This window comes from Aptenodytes forsteri, unplaced genomic scaffold, assembly GCF_000699145.1.
Source record: "Aptenodytes forsteri isolate BGI_AS27 unplaced genomic scaffold, ASM69914v1 Scaffold354, whole genome shotgun sequence".
NCBI classification, from domain to species: Eukaryota; Metazoa; Chordata; class Aves; order Sphenisciformes; family Spheniscidae; genus Aptenodytes; species Aptenodytes forsteri.
The window spans coordinates 801,576-812,273 of NW_008795043.1; the positions used below are offsets into that span (position 1 = coordinate 801,576).

General features: G+C 36.9%; 1 protein-coding gene across 1 annotated transcript in view; it reads right to left on the minus strand.

Annotated features, from left to right (window-relative positions):
• The window catches only part of CWF19L2 (CWF19-like 2, cell cycle control (S. pombe)), a 76,986-nt gene that overhangs the window by 51,174 nt on the left and 15,114 nt on the right, over nt 1-10,698 (minus strand). Inside the window, exons 8-9 of the mRNA XM_009276952.1 lie at nt 7,750-7,846; nt 4,710-4,799 (exon numbers count right to left, since the gene is read on the minus strand). Coding sequence (XP_009275227.1) covers nt 4,710-4,799; nt 7,750-7,846 — 187 coding nt within the window. The remainder of the gene's footprint in view (nt 1-4,709; nt 4,800-7,749; nt 7,847-10,698) is intronic.

Below are 10,698 nucleotides of genomic sequence, written 5' to 3' on the forward strand. Positions count from 1 at the left end.
GATTAAAAAAAATAAACACAATTAAGTCAGTTTGTAGCAACACAAAAGCAAACTGCTTTTCATTTAGCAGATTTTACTCTAATTCTTATGCAGGGACCATACTGAAAGAAGCATGAGAAAAGATGGAAAAAATTCTATAAAAAATTGAAAAGGCAAAGCACACAAATAATGCACATCATAAATTATTTAAAATCATCATAAAGAATACTTTCTACATGCAGATTAAAACATAAAAGCAGCTATACTGGATCAAACCAAAGCCCAACATGCCTTCTCCAGCAGTAGCCAAAAGCGAATGCCTAACGAAGAGTACAAAAAGAAAGGATGCCTCCAAGCATTTGTGACTCAGCAATTAAGAGCCAGACATCATTTCTGTACAATCCTCAAGGGGTTTAGTTTTCATGAACTTATCCAGCCTCTCCTTGAATCTATTCAAGTTCCCAGCATCCACAACATCCCAGAGCAACCATTCTGTGAAGAATCACCTTACTTGTTTTCAATCTGCCTTTTCAATTTGGACTAGATGATCATTGTAGGTCCGTTCCAACTGAAATATTCTATATTCTGCCTCTTGCTCATTGAAATTTTACCTCCCAATTTTTGTACCACCAAAAACCACTGCAAATGATGTGCTTCAGAGGAGTGCTAACATTCCAGATATATTTTGTTAAGTAAAAATACAGAATAAAAGCATAAATTACATCAGTTATGACTGGTACTGACAATGGCAGAGGTAACATCCTCATAACCAATGCACTCAAATTAAGAGTTGTATAGCACTTTCAGATAACAGAAATACAAACTGTACTTAGAGGTAAACCATGAACACATGGAAGTTATTTTTTAAATGCTGAAGCCTCCACAATTTTCTGCTGTCTCCTTACATTCAGTAAGTACTCATTTTCATCACCTATCCTAACTCAGAAAGCCTGTGGTACAGCAGCCTTCTCTTACACAGTTTCACTAGGGCTCAAAGCACAACTTTGCTTTTCTTAAAATGCCCGTGACAAATTAGACATAAACTTCTGAACATAAGCATCATTTAATTCTATCACAAGTGAAATTACAATATTTAATTCATGGTTTGTCCCTTCATACAGCCCAAATGCCTCTTCTGCATATTCACCCAGTTTTTTGATTTCCATAGACTCTGAAGGTTGCCTCCTGCTCAAATGTAAAGACAAAACAAGCACAACCTACATTTTAATTAATCCTTTTAAAAAGGGTCTTTGCATGTACATTCATCGCAGTTGTATACACGTGACTCAAGTATTTAAGTACAATAGCCATTAAGGCCCCAAATTTCACTTAACGGATAGTTTAACCGTAATCCTACTAACATTTATAGGACTACACACTTAAGGTAACCTGCAGTGAACAACAGAGGGGCTCTACCCAAGCTGAGACATCCACAGTGTGCAACAGACACACCACACAGGTAAATTCCGTATACGGACTTTCAGGATGCCACATTCAGACAAGTCGATGTGTCTCTCACCGGAGCTGAGGACACAAAACCAGTTGAGATACCTATGCATTTTGCACTTAGTGCTTTTAGTCACAGACTTTCCATTTACAACAGACACACACAAGTCTCTACCCATGAGAGCTATCTAATCCAACGCGCCGTAAGTCAGGCTTGTTCGGTGTCTAGAGTGCTTAAACTGTTGTTCCAATCTAATTTCATGTTTCAAACTAGAAATATTAGGATCAAAATGTTTATTTAATGTTACTAATACATAAAATAACCTGTGATGCACTTAAGGCTATCAGATACTGACATATTTAGAAGTGTGAAGAGAAGAAATATTAATAAATCTACCTTTTACCTCCAATCATCTTCCTGTCTAGTCTGGTGTTCTGTTTCACAAAGCCTTGTTACTGAGGAGCTTTCACAACTTATGGCAGCCTGATACATGGTGGCGTCCTGTCACAGTCCTTCTGCTTACTGTAGAGCAGAAAACTATCTTCTTAACTGCATATTCAGGCATTAAGCCTGATAATAGCAATGCTTCTTAGCTCTCCTAGCACAACTAACTAGGAAAATACTTACAATAGCGCACCAGTTCAGAGGTTATTAAAATATACTTATCCTCTATTTAGGTTTCATATATGTGTGTATATTTGTATTTATTTATAGATATAGTTATTTCATCAAAAAAATTAGATACAGAAAAGAAGTAGGAAAAAGTGCAATTGAGAAATTAAATATTTAAGATGATGTGGAAATGAGGTGCGGGAAAAAAAATAATGTGGAAAAAATTAAACAACTTCAGTGAACCAATATCCCTAAACAACACTCCCTAGTATTTTTCATGAAGTACCAAAAAAGCAAGATAACAGCTACTCATATGCCTTCAAGAGGAGTATATATAAAAACTAACCTCTTCAAAAAACCACACAAATTTTATTGAAAAATTCATATCTCAATTCAGGCAAAAGAATTCCATTTATAAAGCTACTCAGAAGCCACAAACAATTTAAGAACAACTCAACTAATAAAATTTCATCTTTTCTGCACTTTGGACACATGGAAGGTTAGCAGTTGAAAACAAATCAAATGTTAGACATGCAAAATGAGGGCTGGTAGTGCATAAAAGAAACGCTTCGATACTGCTGAAAAATGGTTTAAGACAAAGTTACTGGGTTTTTTTCACTATCAAGAGAATCCAAACATGTTTTAGCCTGTACTGAATTTTAATGTGGGATACCTTCATACACAGAAAACCTATAATGTTATTATTTGTGGGTGTTCATTTAATAGAAACATCACACTAACTACCAAAAACAATGAAGGAAAAAAAAAAAAAAAGGAAAAAGAAAAAAGAAACAATCCTCTTCCTCAAGGTAAATATTTGCTATAAAATTACCCAAGTGGGCTTACTCAGGATGCAGCCATGGACTTCTCTTCTGCTTCAGTATCTTTTACAATTTTCTTGCTATTCTAGGTTCAGAAAGATGTACACTTTCATGCTTTTTGGCTTCTTTCAGCTGGAAATCTCTACTTGCAACATCTAAATGCACCACAAACAGCAGGTCTTAAAACTACGGATTACTTTGGCCAAAATGAAAACTAAACAAAATGGTCTTACCAGGATCTGTATGCTTGGTGAAATATATCAGCTACTAAACGTAAGGTTTTTAAAGACCAAACATCAGTATTTGAAAACTGTACTTCAAAACCACATTTTTGGGGTTGCTTGGGGTAGAATTCTTGTCTAAATCAAACAAACCATAAAAGCTAGATTTGCCTCTATTCTCACTTACAAACAAATAAATAAAAACACCAGGATTTAAGCTACCACTTTACAGTCCCTTCTGTCTGTAGTTTCTTGATCACTTTAAGGCAGAACAAACCAGCAGCACCGTCAAAAGAATTGATCCTGTCCTCTGTACAAACCCCAGCTGCCCATGCACACCCCCTTTACTAGTACAAGTCTTCATTCAGCCACACAGTGAACTGAATTGGGAAATTGATCCACGTTCAATTAATCAAGAAGAAAAAAACCTTCCTAGGGAGATGCATTCAGAATTGCCTTCACTGCTTCCTGATTTATCTCCCCAGTTCTCCGAACAGAAGTGAAAATAAGGCAAAGCCACGTTTCAGTACCTTTCAGCATGACATTGGCCATGCTGCTCCAAGGAACCAGAGACAGACGTGCCTGAAACAAAATGCTTCATGTTTGTTATTGGTAGCAGAGGCAAAGCTATCAAACTTTGGGATCAATAGGACATCCATTTGGAAAAACACTTCTATGGAAACTGCTTCAGGTATCTTACTTGCAATGCATGTGGCTGAACTCAGTTGCTATCACTTGGGTGGTCACTGTTATAGAAAGACTGATTCATACAGTATCAAATACACCTTCACAAATCAGCCTCTCTTGTGTTATGAGATGGTTTCTGAACATCTCAGCTGTTTAGACACACAGTGTGATATAGCTGGCCCTTGATACACAGGAGCACCCAACACATTCTGCTTGTGTCCCAGTAGTCCAAAATCAGTTTGAAGCTGTAAAACCATTAAGTCTACCCTAGGAACTATCACAAGGATAGGACTTAGGACAGAGCAACTGCGATCTTTGCTGGACCGCTCACACTCAAAAGCCACGTAATACAGGCTAGAAGTAGCCATGAAACAGGCACAGGCAAGGCATATTCATCAAGACAAGACAGCAAGCCTCTAAAATGTACAGGAGGACCTTCACCCTCTGGAAAGCAAGCCCTGGCAGTAAGTAAAACCCAAATAACTTCAAATAAACGTCAAGGTTTTCACCACGGTTTGAGGAGTCTGCCAATTTACCGCAAGCCTAAGAAGTTGAGCAACTTTACAGCAAGCTGTAAAAAGGTTGATACTGTTCTGGCATGATGCAGTTCAAGAGCTAACCTTTGCAGAATTACAAACATCAGCCCTGTTGTATCTGTAAGGGACTATTTGCATTGGCAAACCTTGGAAAGTCCAAAACAGCAGGACTGTCAACAGTCCTGGTTCCCACAAACTAAAGATTGTTTCTGCAAGACAGATGGACTCTAACATAAAAATAAGCATTCTGAGATGAACAGACCTAAAAACCAAGCTCCTATGTCTGGAATTATGTAAGAAGCTGATCCTGAGCTTCAGAGGAAGTCAACATGGAACTCACAAGGGTAGACATTTTGTATTATACCATTGTGTTAGCACAAAGAAAAGAAGAATATTTCCCCCTTACCTCTCTGCCATACTTTGCTGGAATCTGCCCTTGAGTCTCTCTCAATTTGCGAGCGTTCTCAAGTTCTGCTTGAAGTTTTGAAGCTAACTCCTTCAAAGAAAGTGGTAGTGCTCCATTAGTTTAACCATTTTAAACTTTTAGAGACCTATATATCAGAATTAACTATTCATTCCATTTCTTCATGTTTTGATTTTTTTTTAAACTCTAATGACACAAAAGACTAAAGAAAACATGTCAATATAATTCACACAATTCTTTACTGGAGATAAAAAAAATTGTTCAGAACAGAGCCATCTAAAGTATAGAAACGTATATTATCATAAAACCACCAGAAAAATTATGCCTAAACATCATTTAGTTATACTAATAAATGCTTTGTGTAGCTAAGCATACATACTACTTTATGTATAGGAAGTTAAATAAGGAAGCCTGAACACATCAAGTGTGTAACCTTTCCAGGTTACGCTACATATCCTTTTATTTATGTTTCTATATATACATACACACACACACCCCCAATGGGTCTAGGGAAATATCTCTCAGACATTTTTGCTATGCAGTTTCACATCTCTCTACACCGCATGTCCAACTTTGGCACTTAAGACCTTACTTTGGGTATTAAAATGGACAAGAGGTGGAAAATGAGAACTGTTTACAGTCTTGTGTAAATTGTTTTTGATGCTCCTGCTCTCTCATCCATCTGTTTATTAAATAAATACAAGCATTTTAGAATATCTTGGTTTGCTAGGAATTGCCAAGTGACAACCTATCAACCTATAAGAAATACAACCATTTATATTCTGACCACTTTGCCAGTTTCATTGATTGGACTCCCAACAATCATACCTATACTTGCGGCCCCAAAATTAAGTCATTTGATCAACACCAAGCAGCAAGTCAGTAACAAAAATAGATTCAGAATTCATTTGTCCCACATGGTCAACCTTGAGCTCCAGCCACCAGGACATACTGTTACGTAACCATCTGTTCTGGTGTGGGGGGGTGAACTTGTTTAAACAAGCTGCATTTTCAATCTGATCAGAGAAAGCCCATGAAAAAATATTTAAAGAGCAACAAGGCAAAGATTAGTCATTTTATTATTCATACTGTGGTTGGTTTGGGTTTTTTAACTAGGCTAATTCAGAGTGCATATGTAGAAAAATGTATATATAAAATTAACAGTAAAATTGTAATGTTGGCTTCCGCTAGATGATCTTGGTCAAAACAAAACAAAATGGTAGAATAATAAAAGAATCACAGTCTCCCCACAAAACACCTGTATATTTTTATTCAAATTATTCTGATTCAGTTACTGTCAGGTTGAAAAGAAAAAACCCACACTTGTGCCCAAACTTGTATTTGGACAATGCTATTGAAGCTGAGCAGTAGGGAAAAAAAAAGTTTACAAATTTTTGCTGCTCTCCATGAGAGTCTTTGGAAAACTTTCCCCTCCCCAGTACTTTATAGCAACTAGTGTATAGAGAGCTTCAATCATTTTCCCCTGTAGGAAAATGTCTTAAAATAATATCTTAAGCAACTAACACCAATCCCTCACAAACCTATCATATAATTACATTCATAAACATGTTTTTTCCTCACAAGCATATATTTTTGTACATTAACTAGGAAAACTACAGATTAAAACATGGAGGCATCTATTTCAATCAATAACACTCATTATATCTTAGCAGAAAATACACTGCTTGAAGTTAGTTTTAATTCACTTTTGAAGTTGTTAAGATTTCAAATGGACAGAATTTCTAGAAAAGGTGTATTTGTTCAAATTTTGTAAAACTACATACACACATCTGTGTCTAAAGTCTGTGGAAAAAGAATTCATAAAATAAAATGGGCTTGAAAAGAAAATATTTATAAAATGGACACTTTCTCCTAACAAAATTTAAATAATGTTACAGGGGCTTTGACAAAGACCGACACCATGTCCTAATCCAGCAATAAAAAATTATGCCAAACATCCTAGAACTTCCCACAAATCAAAGAATCAATGGCTCTCAGGAAATACTAATTTGGCACTTGTAGTCATAACATGCCTTATTTATTACTGCATACTAGGGATGCAGATTTTGGTGCAAATATTCCGTCACAAAAGGCAAGGTAAACAGGAGCACTAAAAATTAATCTTTAAAAAAAACAATACAAAGGCCCATAGTGATAGGATTCAGTTCTAAAAAATTTTATTATATCCTTCCAAAAATTTCAGCAGTACTTCCTTAAGAGCAGCTATTCAGAGAAAACACTTGTAAAACATCGCTTAAAAACTAGCAGACTATGACCTCGTTATTATTGAAACTTCCAGGCAGTATTACTAAATGCAATTAACTCACTATAGCCATACTTAACGTAATTAAAAAAAATATACTTTCAGAGTTTAGAGTGTTCCAAAAGAGTGAAATTCTTGATCCTTCAGGTTGCTGTCTGAAACGAGCCTCCTAAAGCAACATTAGACATGCAGCTGTTTATCTCAGCTCCATGGACCCAGTCTCATTCAGGGCAGACATTTTGTGGAGCTGACCACAAAGCATTACATCGTTGTTCTCATTGCAGAGCTGGATGCAATAGCCTATGCAGTTCCTTCCAGTTTTATGTTTCCATATCATAATTAATAAGTATGCTTATACAGCAGAGCTATGGACCACAAGCATCTACTTGTGACAAAGTTGATGAAATAACAAAAGCTCCAGACACTGTCTACCTTGTAACACAGACTGGCAGCTTTGTAGTTTTCACCTGCTCCCTGCTTAATAAAAAGACTTTAAATCCTATAAAAAAAGGCAGAGAATAACTAGGTTTGGATACGCTGCCTAGCCTACAAAACCTGGGGACCTGAATCCTCTATTCTAGTCTATGAACTGCATTTAAAGCACAAGTTACAGTAAAAGCAGTATCTTCAAATCCTACCTGATCAAATTTTGCAGGACTTTATTTGCTTGAATCAATACTTTTTTTTTTTTTTTTAACAACTAAATCACTGTGAGCTTTAAAGAAAAATTGCAGCCAATCAATTTTTCAAAGACATTACCATGTCTCCCATAAGTTCTGCTTTCACAATCCTCGCTCCCAGTCTGTTCATCTCCTCTTCGCTAAGGTTCCGAGGTGGCTCGTCCTTCAATGTATATCTGTAAAACACCAGCAGCACTAAACCCATAGAAAAACAATGTAGTATTCACCTGTGTAATTAAGTATTATATGCCTACTGTACTGGTACATATGCTCCTATTGTCAAAATAATTGATAACAACATATTATAAAAATATATTTGCAGTCAGAAGTTGCCAAGGACTCTGAAACGAAAAAGCTTGAATTAAATTTTTATGAGGTATGTTTCCTTTTATTTTTGAGATCAATTAAAATTAAAAGCACTATCTATGAACATTTTCTCAGCATGAAAAAACAGTCAAGAGCCAGTAGCAGGTATAAACAGACAAAAAGCAAGGAAAAGAGGAGCAGAGAAAGTAATTTAAACCCACTCTGTAATTCTCCTTTCTGGCTTTGGTCATGCTTTTACTTCTCAGCTCCAGCAAAGTCACCCATTTCCCAATTCTTCTCCTGTACGCCAAATGGCCTTCCATCTCTTGAAAACTACTTATATGCCCATACTTACCTGCTCACAGTACAATCTTTGCTTCTAAAGATGTTACGGCTGATATGGTAGAGTTTCCATGGAAAATTAACTGGTACCGTTTTAAAATATGAAGTCTCCCTAGAGAAGCTACAGCTAGTAATAAATAGTATTGTATCTTAATTTTAATATTAAAAGGTCAGTGTATGAGTTCTTATGATAATATATAAGGTCTCTAAGAATTATTGCAAAGAGGCATCAAAGAAGTTTGGCTCTTTTTCTCTAACCCTAGGAAAGACTAAAACCAACTAACTCTAAAAGTAAAATATCTAACACAAAAGAGACATAAGAATACAGTTATGATATGGGAGGGGGAGGGGATTCGCTCATTCCTCAATATGGTTAAACCCTGTAGGATTTGAAGAACAGGAGAACTTTGAAGATGGTGTCATCTTTAACTGCCAGATCTCCCCAGCCCTGAGGAAATTACCAAAGTTACTTCTGTCTGTTTTGAAGATGCCCAATCCAAAACCCCAAAACTCAGAAAAAACATTTACATTAACTTCACCAGAAACAGAACCCTCAAAGATGAGTTTCTCGTTTCTCCTTAACCTATATTTTTCAAAACAAGGCAGACTATTTCAGTAAAGGGAGCAAGAGGTGTTTATTACTTCATACATGTTTTTTTTTTAAGCAGTGCTAGCGCTTGAATCATTATCTGAACTTTTTGAGACTAGAGACATTGTTTTGATTTCTTTTTATCTTGTCTCAAATTAAACTCTGAAGCAGTCACATCATTAAGTGTGATTTTCAGCAAATGCTAGCTAGATGGACTTTTTCTCTGGGGAGATCCCTTGGGCACCCAATCAGCACTTTTAATTAACCTGTGTATAACTGTCCAAAACACTTTGATTTATAGGCTGAAGAAACTCGCTCTGTGTTTTAGAAGGGATAAAACTTAAAAAGTACATTGTCAGCATGAGAGATGAGGAACTGAACCAGCAGCACCTATTAATCCAAACCTTCACGTCAATGAAGATTTACTTTGTGTGACTGACTGACAACACCACTGAAAGAGTACATGTATTACAAGACTTGAAACTTTAGGAAGAAAAAGAAAGCAGCAGCTTACAAATTATTCCCAACAGGTAACTACCCCACATATCCAAACCTGAAATATTCCAAAAGCCAGAATGTTCTCCAAAACTCTACAAAAAAAGACAATTCTCACTGAAGGAAACAGGAAGACAGGTCATACGCTATCTCAAACTCACAGAAGCTTAGGAGTTAAGAGTCAGCTTAAAAGAACTTGGAAATAAGTAAGAAAATAAGCAGAGGCTATCTGGTTTTCCAGGCCTAAGTAATCTCCACTTTACTAATAAATCAGCTCAGTAATTGTATTGGCTAAGAAATATAATTAAAATATCAAAGATGATGCACAGTCGGGTTTAACAGTACTAAAACAGAACACACATGCAAAAGAAAATATCAGCTAAATAGTTTCTTTGCTTAGTTCGCTTCCATGACGAAAACAATTATCTTTTCTATCATAATAATGGAATTCTTTGAACCTGAATAAGCAAACCACTTCCGTACACAATCTAGTTTCCCAAAATTTGCAGCTCTGTTCAGTTACAATTAGCATTGCACTTACTACATGTGGTAACCAAAAGCTAAAAGGTACAGTTTTTGTACTTGCAATTAAAAAAGAAGTGAAACACCATTATTTAACAAAAAAAAAAAAAAAAAAAGACTGTAAAGGAGTAGTTGCTTCTTTTAAGATAACAATAATGAGGCAATGGTATCACTAATGTCTACTCAATTATTACATGCTCTACAAGGTCTGGCTGGTTTATGTTCTTTATGGCAGTCCGTATAGTGCTGTGGCTTTGGACTTAACTGGTGACAGCATTGGTAACACACCAGTTTTGGCTGTTGCTGAACAGTGCTTACACAGCCTCAAGGCTTTCTCTGGTTCTCACTGTGCACCCCCAGCAAGTAGGCTGGGGTGGGCAAGAGGCTGGGAGGGGACACAGCCAGGACAGACGACCCGAACTAGCCAAAGGGCTAGTCCATGCCACATAACGTCATGCTCAACAATAAAAGCTGGGGAGCGCAGTCTTTCCAAAGTAGCTGCTACTCAGAGGCTGGTTGGGCATCAGTCTGCTCATGGGAGGTGGTGAGTGACTGTCTGCCTTCGCATCACTTGTTTTTGTCTCTTTCCTTCACTTGTTAAACCATCTTTATCCAATACATGAGTTTTTCTCCCTTTTGCTCTTCTGATTCCCTCTGCAGGAGGGAGAATGAGCAACCAGCTGGATACGCACTTAGTTGCTTGCTGGTGTCAACACACCACACACGCAAAGCAACACCCAGCTCCACACCTTCCTCTGCCCTGCCCTGCCCCGC